Source organism: Microplitis mediator, chromosome 6 (genome assembly GCF_029852145.1).
Source record: "Microplitis mediator isolate UGA2020A chromosome 6, iyMicMedi2.1, whole genome shotgun sequence".
Lineage (NCBI taxonomy): Eukaryota > Metazoa > Arthropoda > Insecta > Hymenoptera > Braconidae > Microplitis > Microplitis mediator.
This window is the reverse complement of record NC_079974.1, coordinates 9,659,713-9,680,441: the sequence shown is the minus strand read 5'-3', so window position 1 is coordinate 9,680,441 and position 20,729 is coordinate 9,659,713. Positions and strand designations below refer to the sequence as shown.

The 20,729-nt window shown below is 32.4% G+C and overlaps 1 protein-coding gene across 1 annotated transcript; it reads right to left on the bottom strand.

Annotated features, from left to right (window-relative positions):
• Nucleotides 1–14,494: 14,494 nt before the first annotated feature.
• On the bottom strand, nt 14,495–15,709 carry LOC130670504 (uncharacterized). Its single transcript, XM_057473914.1, has one exon. The coding sequence runs from the start codon at nt 15,707–15,709 to the stop codon at nt 14,495–14,497; it is 1,215 nt and encodes a 404-aa protein (XP_057329897.1).
• Between the last annotated feature and the right edge of the window lie 5,020 nt (nt 15,710–20,729).

Below are 20,729 nucleotides of genomic sequence, written 5' to 3'. Positions count from 1 at the left end.
GCGTGTTAAACTAACGTGCGGGCTATATTCATTCACATTCTCGCCATCACGTGACTTTGCAGCCACAAATAATTATTGCAATTTACAATTTACCTTATTACTCATTGCCTAATTATTTACTCGTACTCGATGTCAACTGGTATGACTGACGTCATCATTCAGTCATCCAGTCATACTTAATCTCAAAATCAATATCAAATTTTATTTGTGACTGCAAAGTAATCATTATACGTTCAGTCTCGGCTCGCTAAGCATCTATTAAGTTCATACTCGGCTCTTACTCGTTCTCAATGTCGCGTATCAAAATTAATTGTGACGAAAATGTATACTCGAACTATTGATGATATTTGTAAATCATTAATTGTTAATAATTTATTCTTTATTGCGCTCTTTTGTATAAATTAATTCACGTGTATGGTGCCGTGTAAATTTATAAACTCGTATTCATTAAACTCAACAAACTCGATCTTCAACTACGCTCTATATGTATATAATATAATGTTCATGTGTACGGTGCCATGCAATTTATATAAAATTCAATTAAACTCAAATGCAATCGAATAATGTTCAATAAGTGCTCTAATATGAACTCGTGATCGACTCTTGTACTCTACGCTATTATCTGTGATTTATTTTTATTAAATATGGACAATACACCAAATAAGTGAATTTTTATTTCTTTCACCATCCCGATCCAGCAAACTAAATATTTAATGTAGTTTTTAAGTTAATATTTTACACGGACCTTGATCGTTGTAAGTCGTGATTTAATATCAATCGGAAGCACCGGTAGCGCTAATTATCTTCATCTTACTTTAATCATTTTATTTCATTTTAATATTGAATTTTACCACGAAACGTGAAGAATCAAAGAATATTTTACCGCGATAAATGCGAAGATTTTGAAGAATATTTTACCGCGATAAATGCGAAGATTTTAAAAGAATTATATAACCGCGAAAATACGCGAAAATTTTATAAACAAATTTACATTTTATTTTACCGTGGAAATCGCGAAGACTTACTACCAATTTATATTTTTACATAAACTACGAAGATTCTGAAACGCATGAATAATTAAAACAAACTGAATAAATTAAAATTAGAATCATATTAAATAGCCGCGAGAGCGCGTGTGTATAAGTGTCCTGTGTTACTGCTGATAGTCTTGACACCTCACCTAAACCTGTTTAGGGTAAGTTTTATCATTGTAATCATTAATTGATTTTTTTTTATATTTTAAATTGATTATAAAACATATGCATGACACATTTTATCTACATTGAGTGTTTTAAATATTTGTAATCCCTTTTGTATTTTGAGTATACTGGATCTTAAATAAATAAATTACTAGTTAACATAATAATTTGGACAACATTATTTCTCAGACAATTATACTTTTGGCAATAGAATACTAGCTTCTCGAGGCTTTTCGGCAGCCCACCTTCCTTTATCCCTTATTTTCTACCTGTTTAGCCACTCAGACAGATAGTCAACAGTAGGGGGTACACAGTCTTACGTTTACCGCTCAACGTTTGATTGTGAAATTTAAATAGGTCACACTCTTAGATTGAAAATCGCTTTGGGTCTTATCAGTATTGTCTTCAACAATATTGTGTAGGCGTGATTTGAATATAAACGGAATAAACTGAGCATTTGGTTAACGGTAGCCGGGCATACGAACTGGACCTTGATCAATGTAAGTACCCTTTTATTCAATACGTTTATACGAAAATTCGTACCTACGCCCATCACGATCTCCAATCGTGACAGGGGATACGAAAAGAAAAATATAAATGATAATTCAGGATTAATTAATTAAATAATAATAATAATAATAAAATATAATAAATTATAATATAATAAATAATAATAATAATTCCACCTTATAATTATTATTGGCTCAGGAATTTTTAGTCTGAATTATTACGTCGTCGCGCAGGAATTTTCTCAGCCGGTGTATAGCTATAGCTATAAGTATATAGATATAGGTAGCTATCGATATATCGATATCGAACTACATCTATACAGCGGACTACCGCAACCGCGCAATTTTCAATATTAAATCGTAAATTACACAACATACACTTAATTTAGCCCCAATTCCTTTTTTATATATAAAAATATGTACCATTCAGGGGTAGTGAAATACAAAAAAAGAAAACAGTCGAAATATTCGCGATGCGAATGCCAACAATTCCCTGGGAGGTCACAGATAACAATGTGTTGGAGGATAATGCAAGAGTACTTACTCAATATTGCTTCCAGCCGATCCAAAACTTAGCAACACAAGAATTAATCGGCCGGCGAATTTATCAAAACAATGAATATAAACCACTTAGTTAATTACTAATGAATTAATGAAAAACGTAATTGCGACGTATGTTCTACTATTCAATTTGACAGCGTCCACTCTCTAATACTTTCCGTACCTTTCTCAGTACTTTATAGGCCTGCCACTTGTTGGCCACCCACGTGGCGCAACAATCGCCCTTAATTATAATTATCATTGTTACCTAGCCCCGGGTCTTTAAATTAATTAAATAAATTATAAAGACATTTTTACTCCACCTGAATGATACAAAATAAATTAAATACATATATTTAGTATGCATTTTACCAAAATAATAATCATAAAATATATATATAATTAAATAATAATTAATCAAAGCCGCATATTATCCATCGATATTGCAGGGGAAAATATCGATTTTTCCCCTCCTCTATGGTCACTATTTTCATCTCCTCAATACCTGGATATCCAATTTAAACTAAACAAAATAAAAACAATGATTGGGGCATAATGTGACCACACATTATGTCCCCTGAATAACGCAAAATCATAAATATTCCCTTATGAATAATAAATAATAAATATAATTATTTTTAAATTAAAATATTAGCACACACGTGCTCTCAGTCATACCGCGCGCATGCGCGAGCAAACGCTGTCTCACCGGCGTGGCAACGAAATGCTCGCGTAACCATTCAAATTTAAACTTAAATACTATTTTCATTACTTATTCCTAATTAATTATTAATTTATTTGAATGGTTACGTGACACATTAATCCCACTCATCACCACTGTCATACGCATGAAGATTTGACTTCTCATGAACTTCCTGATCGACACTTGAGTATAAAACCTTTGATGACATCAATTCTAAATGTTCCTTATCAATAGGCTATTCCACCGCAGTTAAATTTCTTGATTTAAAAGAGGATCTAATCATACAAATTGAACTCAACGTTTCCGCATTAAGGCGATTCCTTTTCTTCGTTTTTGTGTCAGGTATGAGAGAAAACGCCCTCTCAGCCGGAGCATTAGAGTGAGGGAGTGCTTTCACCATACTCAGCAACGAGCGCAAAGATGGAAATTGGTCATTCTTATCAGAGTCAGTGAAAGTGCAAATTGCCATCCAGATCTCGTCAAATGGTAACTTACACCACTCTTCCTTCTGACTGGAATCGACCTGATATAAGGAATCCTTTTTTTTTTCACATGACGCTTGTTCCTCTTCAGTTAAGTTCAATATGCGACATATGTTCTTTACCTGGGCAAACGATGATTTTCTGTTTGGATCTAATAATGCGGTTTCTGTTGCAAATACCGTCAGATCCGATAGAAACACATCGTCGAAGGGTAATTTCTTGCGGATCTCGGTTGCAGCTTTTTCATAAAATTGCAAACAATTAGAGCGAACATCTTCTATATCTGATTTTGACACAAATCCCAGGTTTTCTTGATCCATCAAATATTCCAGGGAATCTTTTCCGAAGTCAACTTTAGACAAATCAAGCTGATTTGATCTAAGTTCAAAGTTGATGTTATTGACGTAATCCAATATTTTTGGTTCCAACAAAGCTGGTTTCAAAAACTTCTGGAGAACTTGAATTAAAAAATTCTTTGGAAAAGGCTGTAATTCATGGATTAATGTCTTCGCTCCTTGAAAGTGAGCATTGATCTTGTTAAAAGGTTCAAGTACAAACTTTAAGAACAGAAAAGTCACTTCTGTCGTCGGTTTTTTCATGACAGAGAGCAAATCATCTGCATTCGCAGCTGTTTCTGAAGCTTGATCCGTTAAGAATGTGAGTAATGGCGACCAATTTACTAAAATTTTAGTAATCACTGTATGACGTGATAGCCATCTTGTCTCAGGAAACCGTGTAACCTTACACGGGCGGTCTTCGAAAAAAAATTTAAAACTTCTGAAAATTGCTGCCCGTTAAGGGCTACCATTAATAAATGTTGGGAGAGACTTGATTAAATGATTGACTTCTTTTGGAATTACTGAACAAGTAGCACTAGCGATCAAGGCAAGACTATGACAAATGCATGGTAGTGTAAGAAGATTAGGGCTTTTTGCTATTAAGCAGGTCTTGAATGATCGATTCTTACCGACCATTACCGAAGCATTATCACATGCGAGACCAATTATTATATTGCAGGGAACTTTCTTTTTAATCAGTTCACCTTCGAAAGCACTGAAAAGTTTTGTAGACAAACAGTCAGTTGCTTCAATATAAATCAACGTTAACAGCTCGGTCCTAACCATCAATGTACTTGGTTCAACATAACGGACCATCGAAGTCATCCACTTCTGATTTGTTATGTCTGAAGTCTCGTCAAAATAAACCGAAAATTTAGTTTTTTCTAAACTTCTGGTAATCCGTTGCTCTTCTTTGACACAAACGACTTTATTAATTACGTTAGTGGTTTTGGACTTGCCCATCTTCATCTTCTGCAAAACAGCAGGCTCCTTACCGATGGATTGAAAAAATTCTAACATCTGTGACGCCAGGTGAATGAAAATGTGGTGTTCAGCGATGAATGCCGCGAATCGAATTTCAGCAGCTTGCACTCTTGTGTTAAAACCAAATTCATCCGAAGTTGAATTTGATTCGTGAGTGCAATCTGGTGAATCGTTAACTGTGGAGGGTGTCACGTAAGGTGGAATTGCACTATCATCATTCACTAAAACTTCCATTCTTTTTCAATGCCGACTTGACTGAGAGTGACGTTCAATCTCCGTATGTACACATGATAATTTTGCTTGACACGCAACACAATACAATTTATCTGGATCAGATGGACATTATCGCACCCATTTGTACCAATCTGGATGTAGATCGTATCATTAAAGCTGAAATTTTTTATTAAAATATTTGGGTTTCTTAGCAGAAGGCTCTAATGATTCCATGATGACAAAAAAATTCTAAATCAGAATTGAAAAGTTTTTAAATTATTTAAAATTTTTAATAAATTAATTAAAAATTAAAAATTTTAATAATTAAATAATAATTTTAAAAACTAGTTGAAAATTAAAAATTTTAATTTTCAATTATTAATGAATAAATTAATTTTACGATAATTATTTAAAACAACACCAATGATACGATGCACAAAAGATAATAAAAACGCGCGAAAAAAATACGATCTAACTACGAGCCAAAACAAAATTCCCGAAGTACGTAATAAATATTTATTATAGATATTCTAAATATTGAATTATAAATACAAATATTACATAATAATTAAATTGAATGCAATTAATGCTCAATGAATGAATTACTTACAAATGATGCGTCACATCCGAAAATCACAATTGATTATATCCTTTATTGCACTTTTAATCACTTTTAATGCTCACGATTAGCGCATTAGAAGCTAACTGACCTCCTCAATAATATTAAAGCGCGTAAACAAAAAACAAAAGACGATCGACGTATATATAGATACTTCCGGCTCTTTCACTACCAGTGGACATTTAAATTTCATTTGCATTTTAATAATTTACAATAAATGACTTTTATTTATTTTATAAAAAAAGAAAAAAAATATTATATCCGCGGGGATTTGAACTCGCAAATTTAGTCGTGACATATATTATAATTATAAATCGTAATTAAAGCTTCGAGATACTATAAGAACAATATATCTGTAACAAGTACAGTCAATGTAAAATTTTTCCCATTACAAATTGACTCTTATTGTGCTCTGATAAAATAAAAATAGAGCTCGTTCTTGAATTTTTAATTAAAGTAAAAAAAAAAAAAAGCTTAAACTCTGAAATTTGTTTATTACAAATAATATTTTATAATCAGAATTTTTTTAATTTAAAACAAAAATAGCTCTGAACTGCTTTTTATTATCATTCATTTTTTTTCATATTAAATGAAAGTAGAAATGTAGAGTCTTCATCCTGCGAATTATTTATTTTAAAATTTAACTTTATTTTATGTTGAAATATAAAAACATTTCCAACACAAGGAAATATCGTAAAAAGTTGTATTGTATTCAAAATTCTATAGTCCTCTCTAGTTATTGAAACGAATTTTATCGTAACAGTTTTATTGTAAATTAGAGTCGGCTGACTAGCCACCTAATACTTTTATAAAATAATATTAAGTTTTTATTGTATTCATATCATCGAATTTTCCAACTGTATAATACATAGTAATTTAATTTGTACATCCAACATCTTCCATTTCAAAACACCTCCCAGATAATTACACTCAGTGTGATTCCGGTCTATTGGTCGGAAGACTAGGGCGGAAAATAAAAATAATTATTAATTGTCTATATCACAGTGCAAGCAGCCACTTTTTGGACGTAACAGAATATATAAAAAATAGATAAATCATATACAATTATTATATATTATATATATTTCACATATATGTTTTTAAACATTCATTTTAAATATATTTTTACACATATATATTTTTCCAAGGGGGTCGATAGGTGATTCAGGACTAATGTCATTTGAATGTTTGGAATATATTTTTGAATAAGTTATTTCTGTTTCGTCAGTGTTTGACTCGTCGTCTGAAAGTTCTGGAATAATGATTTTTTTAATTTTCTTGTTTTGTTTATTTATTTTTCTACATGTACATATTGCTGAAGACGGTGTAAACTCTGCCATTTTAGTCTTTCTTTTAATTTCAGAAGGAATAGATGTATTTTTATTAATTTTTGTATTTCTCTTGTCTGTTTGTATTTTTTGGTCTGATTGTGTAGATATGTAGTTTGTATTCGTACGTTTGGTGATAATGGTAATGGAGTATTTGTGTTTTTGCGTCTTTCAGGTGTGTGTGGATTTGGAGATTGAGGTGATGGTGATAAATAACGTGGATTTTTATGTTTTGGAGAGTTTATAGAATGATTAGAAATAAAAGACAAACCAAAATCTCTCATATCAGATTCGTCACTTAAATACGAAAGGTTATTTTTAATGAGATTTTTTCTCAGAGCTGACGCATCATAAATGTCTCCTGATGACGATGATCCGTCAGAATAATCAGGGAGAGTAACTGATTTATCTGGTTCTGGGTTGGATGTGGCTTTGAATTTAGAATTTTTATTTAATTTTGCATCCTCGTTAGATTTACGTATGCGATTCAAATTTTCGTTAGAATTTAGTTTATTTTTATTATCTTATTTATTCTTTATTTCAATGTATAGAATACAGGAGTATCTTTTTACATTTTTGCCTTCAAATCGCAAACTGCTTCCTTATAGTGCGGCTGTGACCCGACTTGTGCTTATACTGTACTGCATCATTACGGTGATGCCCTACAAGCTCCCTTGTGCAATGGAGGTGCAGTGGCTAGGAAAACCACAGAAAAAACCTAGCCAGTACAGTTTCGGTTTGGGTGAAGCTCCAGTGATCGATAAAATTCCTATTTTACCGACCACTGGATCTTCATACCGCGCCTAACGATCAGAGACCTTCGTTCGAACCCAACGCGTGGCTAAACGGTCACCCAGCCTAGTAGTGGCCATGCTCAATGCTACTTAACTTCGGTGATCGCCCGAGCCACGCGTGTGCCGAACGGCTGCCTCAGCCGCTTTTATTTTTATTATCATTATTTCGATTTTTAGAATTAAAGTTTTTATTTATTGCATTTGAATTTAGTTCTTGAGGATTATTTGTTTCCAAATTTGTATTTATTTTATTATTTTTATTTTTACTTTAATCATCTTCGCTCAGTGATTCAGTACTCGAAAATTTTTTATATAGATTATGTCGTCTAAGCTAAGATTATTTCTTTTTAAAATTTTTATTTTTACCGATGTATCCGTTTTTATTATTTTTAACTAACCGTTGGTCGATAGGGTGATCAGTCCTATTGCCATCGCTAGTGGGTTTGACGACTGGGTCTATAGTATTGTTACTGACTGGCCCAACCGCTTGAGTTTTTGACTCAAGAATTTGACGTTTTTCGGCCGAACCTTCTAGATCGACTGCTTGAGTATTTTGCTCAAGAAATTTAATTTTCGGATTAATTTGTCTAACTCTGTCAACTGAGTTAGAGACAATATTAGTTTTATCGCGAATTATTTTATAACTTGGAGTAATTTCCTCTGAACTTGATTTATTATTTTTGCTAAAATTTGTAGATTAAATTATTTTTATTATTATTTGTGCTACTTAACTCTGAATTAGTGTGGTTTTGAGGTTCCTTTTTGATGACTTTACGATCGTCTGAAGGATCTGAAGTCGCCTTATATAACACGTTATATTCAAACTCTTCAAGGACGTTCATCCATGAGAATTGATAGTATATAGAAATTTTTATTTTTTAGTTTTGATAAGTTTAAGTATATACTAATTTTTTCTAAAAATTTGGAAGCTCGTTATGGATCATTTTGAAAAGTTATTAACGATTGAAATTAAATTTTTAACATACAGTTACATGGCAGATCAGATTTTTTTTTTTGCTTTAAATTTTATACTTATATTATTTAAGTAGATACCATAATAAATATTGTTTTAAAATATTCTTTGAAGTATATAGTTTAGAGATTTGTTATAAAAAGTTAGTGTTATCGAATGATTTAATTAATTTTTAATTTTTTAAACTGAGATACTGAAAATTATTCAGGTGAATTTTTTACCATATTGAAAACTGGCAACAGCGCACTGCACCGAAAGCTACACATACACATGTACACACATTAAAAGTGTCAAAAAATTACACAGGTTATAATCAGAGCTGTAAGAAACAAGTATACAATCTCCAAATAATTATTTTAATAACGTTGAATGAAATACATAGTCAACTTAGATAGTTCCGTTACTGAAAAGTTGTAATGAGTTAATTCATAATCCAAAAGAATTCTTTAATTTGTCAACAAAATGACATTACTTAGACTCTACAGTAGGGTGCTTTTTTTTGCGACTAATTTTTTTTTTTTCACTCCCATCCCGAAATTTTGTTGGGAATACCCCCGAAAAAATTTCCTGAGAGTTTAAGCCCTTAATATTAATATTAAGTACTCGACCACAGCGTGTGAAGATTTCCCATTTCAGATACACGGGAACTTTGATTTTTTTTTTTAAACTTCTATAACTCCGCAACATTTGATGGTATCATCCCACCCAACGTCGGGATTTTCTCAGAATTGAATGCTCTACAAAAGTGCCCATTGTCACGAAGTCGTAACTCATAGGGGGGGGAAAGTACGGACCGTTAAACCAAATTTTTTCATCGAATTCTTGTTATTTCTCTCATTATCTCATAAACAACAAGACTGACAGAAAAGATGTAAATGACAATTATATAGGAAATTAAATTTCCTATAAAAAAGGTTCTCAGCATCAAATCACTAAGATTGATATTTTCGGAGATATTAATTATTAAAGTTTACGTAGTATTGAATTCCAATAAAAAGTAAAATCAAATCTTAGAAAATATTGATTTTTTATTTGACTCATATCTCAGAAAATATCAATCTGAGTGATTGATGCTAAAGACCTTTTTTGTAGGAAATTAAATTTCCTATAAAATTGTTATTTACATTTTTTCTGTAGGTCTTGTTGTTAAGAGAAAAAACAAGAATCCTATGAAAAAATTCAGTTTAGCGGTCCATACTACCCCACCTGTATGAGTTACGACTTGCAACAATGGGCACTTTTGTAGAGCATTCAATCCTGAGAAAATCCCGACTTTGGGCAAGATGATATCATAAAATGCCGCGGAGTTATAGAAGTTTAAAAAAAAATCGAAGTTCCTGTGTATTTTAAATGGGAAATCTTCACACGCTGTAGTCGATTACTTAATAGTAATATTAAGGGTTCAAACTCTCAGGGAATATTTTTGGGGGTATGGTCAACAAAATTTGGGGATGGGAGCGGAAAAAAAAATAGTCGCAAAAAAAAGCACCCTACTCTACAGGGTATATGTGTGTTTGCCAGCTGAGAGAGGCGTTGTTGCCAAATTTATGTAGCTGTTAAAATTGAGTCAAATCAGTCATCAATTCAAATTTACTGACATCTGCAAATAAATACTTGAAAAATATTTGATATACGTTAATAAAATCGACAAATCATTGTAATATTTTTAATATATATTGAAAATTTTTTCAAGTGCTAAATAAATTTGATAAATATTTAGTAATCATTTGACTCTAGCGTAACGAATGAACTTCCGTAAGCCGTTCTCTCCATCTCATTACACGCGATGTTGGGTTATTCATATTATTTACCCAAACAAGCGATCTGTGATCAGTGACAAGAGCAAACTCTTTGCCATAGAGATACGGTCTAAATGTTTTCATACCAAATAAAGCTGCGACCATTTCCTTTTGAGTGGTTGAATAACCTTTTTCGTGTATATTAAGCACACGAGAAGCTGCGGCGACAATTGTGTCTTCGCCAATTTTGCCCTGTGAGAGAATTGCTCCAACTGCACAGCCTGATACATCGGTCGTTAAGATAAATGGTTTCGAAAAATCTGGATATTACAATATCGAAGCTGTGCATAGTTTATCACGCAAGGTTTTAAAAGCAACCTGATATTCAGGCGTCCATGTAAATCTTGCGTTTTTACTTGTAATATCGGATAGGCACAGAGATTTTTGCGAAATTCTTGATAAATTGCCGATAGTAACCAGCAAGTCCAAGAAATTCTCTCACTTGAGTTGTACTTCCGGGTGTTTTAAAACATTTAATCGCTTTTATTTTATCGGGATCAGGCTTGACACTTTTGGCAGATATAAGATGGCCTAAATAAATTACTTCTTTTTTTTAGAAATTCGCACTTATCGACTTGTAGAGTTATATTTGCACTTCGCAAACGTTCGGCTAATTTTTCGAATTCAGTGTTATGTTATTCTAGAGAACGAGCGTAAATGACTATATCGTCTGAGTAAACAAAGAGATCTGCTCCTTGTTACCCGCGTAAAACTAAATCCATCAACCTTTGAAACGTTGCAGGAGAATTTTTAAGTCTAAATGGCATTCTATTAAATTGATAATGACCATGAAGAGTTGTGAATGTTGTTTTGTGTTTATCTTTAGGATCTACCTTTAATCTATGAAAACCGGATTTTAAATCAAATACTGAAAAATAAATCGCGTCACCTAACTGATCAAGAATATCATTTATGAACGGTAGTGGGTATGAATCTTTAACAGTTTTGTCATTTAATCTGCGATAATCAATTACCAAGCACCATGTTTTGGAATGTCATCAGTAGTAGGTATATCATGGGTCGCTGTCTCTGTAGCGCGCAGTGGTTCTGCCGGAATCTGGAATAGGTCAGCGTATTTCTCTACAAGAGAAACTATTGCTTTACGCTCTTCCTCATTCAAATGTTCTCAACGCAAGAGTTTTAACACTTGGTCAACACGATTTTCCCCGGCCGTGGTACTTTTTTTGTATTTGTCTGTGTCATCTTGCGTCAAAGTAGTATCCTCGTCTTCGCTTGTCCCGAAAGGGTACAGAGGGATAACGGGTACTTTTACTTTAACATCTTTATCAAGAGTATTTATTGCGTACAAATAAGCGATAATTCGTTCGAGCTTTTAAAACGAAATATTCCCCTTCTGTTAATGATATTTGTAGATTATTTAAATGTTTAAAGGTTACCGTATTGTCTACTAAATTTATTATTCCGCCGTGTTCTCGTAAAAATTCCATGCCGAGTATACCCATATAGTCTAAAGGAAGTTCATCTGGTATTACATGCAAATAAGTATCTTCATTAAAAATTTGACTTCTAATCCTACCCCAAGGGATAGCGTCGGAGACACCGTTTCATTTGTAGTAATATGATTCATCAAACTGAAACTTTTTTGCTTAGTCTAAAATTCAAATTTAAAAATGCGATAAATTCATCTATTGTTTTTACGTTTGACCCACTAATTCTTATTGAAAGGTTCGCCTTTACATTTGGATTTTAATATTCTAACAAGCGCGTCTTCGTTTATTTCTCTCAATTATTTTTTCGCGTCTTTGCAAGCTTGAATGAATGATTATACTGGGTAGCATACTATCAAAATCTGGTGTAGTTGTAAGAAATTCTTTGTAATCGTATTTATTATTCAAAATTAAATTATTTGTTAAATTAAAATAGTGTAATGATGAGAGTTCTGGGGCAGCAGCACTTGTAGGTACCTGCCGTACCGACAGAGCAGATACCGACTGTTCATCCTGTTTTACCAATTGTTCGCTCTGCTTTACCGAGTGTTTTACTGGCGGTCGGTATCGCCACGGTCGGTATGCCCTGTTTTATCGATATTTTTGGCCATTTTGTGCTTATTTACGGCCATTTTGTGCTCATTCGCAGCTATTTTGTGTATTTAACGGTCATTTTTGTTATGTCGTGTTTACTGCTGAGTCGTTAAGTTTTTATAGATATTACTATTGGATATCGACATGGTTCGTGTCCATGCTAAGCGATATCGACATGGTTTATGTCCATGCTAAATTTCATCGATATGGTTTTTCGTCCATACTGTTTTATCGACATGGTTCGTGTCCATGCTAAGTGTATTGTAAACATGCACTCACTGTATGTTTACAATAATTTTGTTACGACACAATTCAATGACGTCATATTCTTGGTATTCTATTTATAGCATCACAGGTTCACAATTGTATAACGACGTCATATTCTATTTATAGAAAAACAGGTTTAAACCTGTTCTACGACGTCACATTCTCGGAAATCTATTTATAGAACGACAAGCCGAAACCTGTTTGCTGACATCACGTTCCCGGAAGTTTTGTTACGACGCAATTAAAACCGGTTTTAACTGCGCAGTTGATTTAAAACTTTGAGGTCAGCGTCTTTCTAGAATGTTCTTTGTGACGTCGTCGTGCTGGTTCAGATTCGCATTGGCCAATCAACATCGGTGAGGTTGTGGTGGGGGTAAATTAGAATACCAATCAGAGGCAAGTCAATAGTGGAGGGGGTGAGCACATATAAACGAGCTCGTTCCCCCGGAGCTCAACAGTCTCCTACAAATTATAATCTGAATCAGTATCATTCGTCAACAGAAAAAATTTATAACCTAAAAAAATCAGCGCTGTGCATAACTTAAAAATTTACAATATTGTATCTAACAATTAAAGGTATGTATAACCTCAAAAGTTTTTATCAGTAATGAACTAATTATAAATGTCACTAATTAATAAATTTAATTACAGAACAATGGAGTTTTTTATGGACTTTCTTCAAGAGGCAGGCGGTGAACAGATCGTCAAGGAATTCTGTGCATATGGACATTTTTATGATTATAAAGAACCGGCATGGCGATGTTCTTTGTTTTCACCACCATGTCACTGGGATTCATTGCCTGCTAAAATTAAAAGCAGTAACCAGTGGACGATCAGAAATCGCACAGGCATTCCGTGGGATGCTGGACATGTACCACACGATCAGGTAGAACATGTCATCAAGTTGGCAATATCGACAGACAAACCCTTCTACATTTTCGTCAATGGAGAGGCAAAGAAACATTGGCTTGAAAAGAAAATCGGTACATCGGTTCCAGTCATTCAACTCAACATGATGGAATATCGAGAATTCAAATAATCTTTAAACTGCAACTACAACATGTACCATAAATACATCAAAAACCCCGAGTGTGCATGGGAAAATGCTTATGGCATTTACGAATGGTATAAACGCCGCTGGGGTACCGACAGTCGATACGTCAATCCTTTTTTACCTGCTGTCGGGAGAAAGTATCTTAAAAATGGCTCTCAAAGATATTGCTCAATTATCAAATGACTTTATACAACTATTCGTAAAAGGAGATGTTGAAGATGCTTGAGAATCGTTGTCAGAATATATAAAGAATGATAAAGAAATCAAAGGGTTCCGGAGATGTCAAGAACACGATAATTCTGATACTGGTGACATTGTGGAAAGTCGCGAACCTCTAAAACGTGATTGTTCTCAATGTCAATCTGTCGAAGACAATAGTCCTTCATTGTATATAACGAAAAATAAAATTAATTTCTCATCTTAATTATGTGTTTTTATTTCTATTAAAAAAAAATACAGTTCCGTTAGTTTGACAGGCTAAAAGATTCGAATCTACATACTTACCTACATACAAATAATTTACAAACGCTTTACTTGTCAAGCCAACGGGACTGTATTTACTTATGACTAAATTTAAAAGGTATAAATAATAAATCATTTATTATAAAATAGAAAAAAATGTTTATTAATTCTTAAAGTAATCAATATTTTTATACCAATTTTCGTACATTTCCACAAATCGGGTTATAATTAACAATTTGATCGTGTAAAATCAAACAATAAGCTACAGTGTGAGCTGCAAATGCTGCTGAAGACTCAAACTCCAGACGTACATCTACTGGTCCAGACTTGAGAGATTCGTTTTGAATTGAACAGTCAATAACAATCAACGGTGCTTTTGAGAGAAAATCTTTTTTCAATAATAGAGGTTGTGAGTCTCTATTATAATATAACTTTTGAAAATTAGTGTACATTTCATACAACAGTGCATATTGATTGTGTGCAATATCAATATTTAAATTTCCGTAAGGATAACACTGGGAATTTAGATATAATTTTACATCATGAATATTACAATGGTCAAATTCACAAGCATTTTTGTCCAGTGCATTTCTTCGAGCAGTTTGGAAACCCAGAATGACATAGCGAGGTTTCTCCAGTTGGCTCGTTGTTTTAACAGCCCAAATCTGTTTTGTTGTAGCTGGCAGGAGTGGATATTCATATAATTTCCAGGTTCGATAGCTCATTGATATTGATGGATCACTAGCGATATAGTTGAGAAGCTGAATATTATGCTGATCAGCTAATTTCATATGAGGTATCATCCATTCAATTTTGTGCAGAGTCATTTTTACGTCTTCTGCTGCAGTTTGTAACATTGCATCAGCATCAGTTTGTGTTCTCGATAGTACCAGTTGATGTTGACAGTTGGGAACAATTCGATGATAGTCTTCGGCAAATCCACTCAGTAAACTAAGTGGAATAGACACATCAATGTATCCATTAGCATTCGTGCATGAATTTTCATCGCTTTCTAACCATCCAGCATTTTCCAATGTAGTCATTTGAGCGGGAATATGTGATAGGTATCCTTTCATAGCACACATTAACCCAACATTGTAAATGCGATCAATTTCTTCACCATTTAAAAGATAACGTATTTCTCTTAATAGGAAACATATACCCATATTAATCATGCTTGTGGCCACAACTGCAGTAGCTCCATCTCTTTTTGTTAGTTTACCATAGATATGCAAGGTACTTTTACTTGGTAAGAAAGAAAGATTTTGATTTTGCACAACAATTCGAATCTCATCGTTATTGTTGAAAGTTGAAGATGCATATGGTTGATGCGTATGAACTTCATAATAAGCAATGGTTTCAGCAAAGATGTCACCATGTTGAATTCCTGAAATTTCCTCCATGGCATTATACAGATAAGGCAGCAGAATCGTATTTTTACTTTCTCTTACGGAATATTATGTTTTGACGTGTTAACTCTCTGGGAGATGTGCGACGACCGACGGTTCCTCGCCATCCCCTCTGACTAATATAGCTTCTACCAACTTTGATGTCATGTACAATACCCATTATTTATCAACAGATTTTATATGCAGACGAATAGTTACTGTTTCGCCACGGAAATTGACTATTTTACCAGCTTCATTAACAATTTCTAATTGAAGAGTATGTATTGCTTGCACTGTGACTGGAAGATAAATGATGTGTGAAGGTACTCCGTTGATCTTATATCCTGGTGAGGCTGTTGGAAAGAACTCATGAATCGTGTGCACTTTGTTATCATTGATGTATGCACCTGCTGTAATATTGCATTCAACCCGAAGCGCATTAACACTGAGTATTGTGACAGGCAAGTAAGATTGATGAGTTATATTTGGTTTAAGTTTTCTAGCAGAAAATCCTAGAAGACGTCCAATAGAGTCTGATGGTTGAAAATCGATTTGATAATTACACTTCATTTGACATCGAAGTTCATTGTTATTAGGTCTCAGATTTAGAGAGACATCTGGCAATGCTTCAATGAGATAATTTACAATATCTTCAATTTCATAACTGCCCGTTGGTATTGTTACTACTTTTTTATCATGGGATTTATATGCTTCTTTGCTAGATTTTTTATCATCCAATCTTGTAGTTATGTAGAATTTATTATGACCAACATCGATATTAGGTAATCACATACAGAGAAGACGCTATCTCTTAGCGTGGGTAGTTGACTATAGGAGGGACGCAATGACTACTGCGCAGTGCGTAACCCGCGTACGCTTTTTCGTATCTTTAAAAATTTTTTTTCGTTATATTTTTAAAAATTGCAGAGAAAAAATTCTGCATGAACTATTTTTTTGGACATCACTGTATTAAAAATTATTCAGAACACTCAAGTTAATATATTTCTATAAAATTTCCACATTATTACTTTCATAATTAAATAACGCGGTTAAAAACACAAAATGGCGCTATCTGGTACAAGTTGAGCTCACAAATATATAGCAGCTCTCATAGTATATGTTTCTATATGTATGATTTCAAAATTGTAAACAAATGTAAATAATGTTTTTAATACAATATTATTTTGAATATCTCGTCTGATTGTTTATAAAATATCTGTATTGATTCGTACGGAAAACAGCGGAATTATTAAAATATTCAGACGTAATTTAACGGTAAGTGTTCATTTTTTTATTTATTAAAAACTTGTCGAATTTAAAACTAACCTATTGAAATAAATGAAAAAAAAAGTCATCTGAAGATTTTTCGAAGTTTTTTAAACTAGCAAATTCTCATGAAAAATGATAAAATAGCATAAATTATATTAGGATTTTTTTATTTTATTATCATTGGCCTACATTATTAATTTATTTATCGACAAATCCTTAAAATAATCAAACGACTAAGAGTTTCTATATCATTTTTATACTGTAAATGATTTATAAAAAAGAGCTAGAAATCGTTAACATAAAATTTCAATATTATTATCAGATTTCTTTGCATCTGTTATGTCATTGTTTTTATTGTTAAATGCTGAAACATATTCAGTTATTATTTATTATTTAAATTCAACAAAAGTTTGAAGCATGGACTATTGAACTTTTGCCAGATTTGTTGATTTAAAATCCCAAAACTAACTAAACAAAGAATAAATTAAAACTTTCTTTTTTCAGGTCGTTCGAAATTTACACAATATATTTAAAAGAAAATTAAGATGCCCAAACAAATAAGATATATGACTAAACGACGAGTGCGTCAGATGATTCGTGAAGAAATTAACACCGCTGGAGGTTGCAAAAAAAATTGCAATCAACAAGAACATAATTCAACAGAAAATTTTCCATTAGTCATGAATAGTGTTTCAGTGGTAACTTCTAATTTATCTAATGACAATGAAAATAGCGTTGATATCACTGCTGAAGAACGTGAGGAGTATATTGAAAGAAATGTAGAAAATATTAACCTTGTATCAGTGGATAATAGAACTGTACAACTTAATGCACTGGAGAGCATAGAATTTTATCGAGAAGATGAGAATACTTCAAAGAATAGTTTGACTGAAGATTTGCGATTTTGGTTGTCTGAGAATAGCATATCTCAAAAAAGTGCTAATAATTTGATCGCCATACTTCGCAACCACGGACATCAAGACGAGCTGAAAAAAGACGTGAGAACATTAATGAAAACACCTCGTAATGTTACAGGGAAGATTATTCATGGTAATGGCGGATCTTACTTTCATTTTGGGATTACCGATGGATTCATTCGTTCTATCAATAAATATTATGATGTTAGTCCTGATACAATTCTCATTCAGCTCAATTGTGACAGAGTGTCTCTTTCTAAATCATCTAATAGCCAATTTTGGCCTCTGCTAGCTGCTATTGGAGCTGACTTTTACACTGAACCATTTTTAATTGGCCTTTTTCAGGGTTTTTCGAAGCCAAATAATTTTAATGTCTATATTAATCCATTTGTAGATGACATGAAAAAGTTACAAACTAACGGTATCGAAATGAACAATCAAAAAGTTGAAGTCAGACTCAGCGCCATTATTTGTGATGCTCCGGCTAGAGCGTATTCAACATTGACAAAATTGAAAAGAAGGAACAAGAAGATTACCATCTAGGAGAATTACTGCTTCTTGATTTGAAAATTGGGATAGTATCACAAATACCTTTAGATTATCAGCATTTAATTTGTCTAGGGGTAATGAAACGACTTTTGCTTCGTTGGTGCAGTGGTTCAAAAGACCAAAGACTAACAAATGATCAATTAGACACTATTAATAAGGCTTTGAAAAAAATAAAAAACTGTATTCCAACTGAATTCGCGAGACAGCCGAGGCCAATGGATACTGTCGCAAAATGGAAGGCTACAGAGTGTCGTCAATTTTTATTATATACTGGTCCAATAATATTAAAAAATGTATTAAAATCGAGACATTACAATCATTTTATGGCTTTACATGTTGCTAGTCGAATTTTATGTGATTCTCAGAAATATTTAGTACATAATGACTACGCTGATGAATTGTTAAGATGGTTTGTTAATGAATATAAACATTTATACGGATCGAATTCGGTGTCATATAATGTCCACAATTTAATACATATCGCAAGTGATTGTAAAAAATTTGGTCCACTCGATCATTTTAGTGCATTCAAATTCGAAAACTACATGTCTAATATTAAAAATAAAGTTAAAAACGCACCGAAACCATTAGAACAAGTAGTAAATAGAACGCACGAAGAAAATATTTTGCCGGTAATTAAACAACGCCCTAAATCATATCCGTTGATAAAAAAATTGGATAGCGATCAAATAAAGTCTCTGGAATTTAATGGTTTTACTTTGAGTACAAAAAAGGCTAATAACTGTTGTTTATTAAGTAATGATCATATTTTAATAATTAATTCTATACAACAAAATAATAACGAGATAAGTTTAATAGGCGAATACTTTTCACAATTCGATTCCTTATTCGTAAAACCATGTGATTCTAAGGAATTCAATACTTACATTATAAGAAAAACAGTTCTGTCGCAAACTAAAACTGTTACAACTGACTTTGTAAAATCAAAATGCTTGTATTTCTTTATCCCAAATTCTGATGACTTTGTGACTGTACCTTTATTGCAATACAATAATTAGTTTTAAAATATCTTTACGCCTTTTTCTTGAACAAGAATATTTCATTATAATCCTTTCGATCCTTATATATATATATATATTACAATAAAAAGATATTGATATTTGTATTTATATTTATATTTGTAAATTTTCAGAGTTTATGGTAAGTTGAATTTAAAAACTAAATCGAAGGCTACATAGATGAGAGCAGTAAGTAATACTTTCAAGTACAATTAATATAATAATGAAGTCAATTTGGAAATTTCGTCTTCTACATAGTCATGACTTCATAATTATATCAATTGAACATAAAAGTATTACTTACAGCTGATATTAAAATATGACGTTCTTGTTACATCAGTTTTACATAAGAGTGAGACCTGTTTCTTACACAAAGTTATGACGATGTTTTTATGTCATATTTACATCAGAATACGACTTGTTTCTTATATAGTGTTATGACGGTATTTTGATGTCAAATTTACGTCAGAATATAATTGGTTCCTTACATAAAGTTATGACGGTACTATTATGTCCTATTTACGTCAGAATATGATTTATATCTTATGTAATTGTATGACTTACTTATTACGTAAATAATATGTAAACGTATATAAAATGTAAGTTATAATAGTGACATCACATAAGAGTCTAATTTTATGTCAGTATGATGTCATAATTGTGTCATACACCATGACGTAATATTAAAATCATATATAAAGTCATTTTGACGTCAAAGTTATGTACAATTTTATGATCTCTATATGACCTTTCTGTGACGTCATATTAAAGTCATGTGTTCACTGGGAATGGAATAAATCTTGGTTGAAGAAAATTTTCTCTTAATTTTGATTATTTTGATTCAAAAAGTTATTTTTTCGACCCAAATGGGTTAAAGTTTTAAGTTAAAAATATATGATTTTAGTTCAAAAAGAAAAAATAAATAAAGAAAGTAAATTGTTTTTTGAATTAATATTTTGAATTTCTTCATTTATGTATATAGAATATTTTATTCTATGAAATTTAACTTCTCTACGTAAGGAGTCAGATTTCTTAAACCAACTAGTGGCTATTGCTTGAAACAAAAATAAAAAAAATTCAAGTCAAGAAAATCAAGCTCTAGGTTTTTTTCCATAGCAGCATTCGGATAACAGGAGCACTTGGATCTATGCAGCTTCTATACTTCGGACACTACTTTGTGTATACACGTAGACGCTCGGAGATCCCGAAAAAATGAAACGAGTCTGTTCAGCGCTGGCGCCGTATAAGTGCAATTATATATTACACACCAATATTCTAATA

What these genes read in the sequence shown, in the direction of transcription:
- LOC130670504 (XM_057473914.1), bottom strand. Translation starts at nt 15,709, where the DNA reads ATGGAGGAAATTTCAGGAATTCAACATGGTGACATCTTTGCTGAAACC.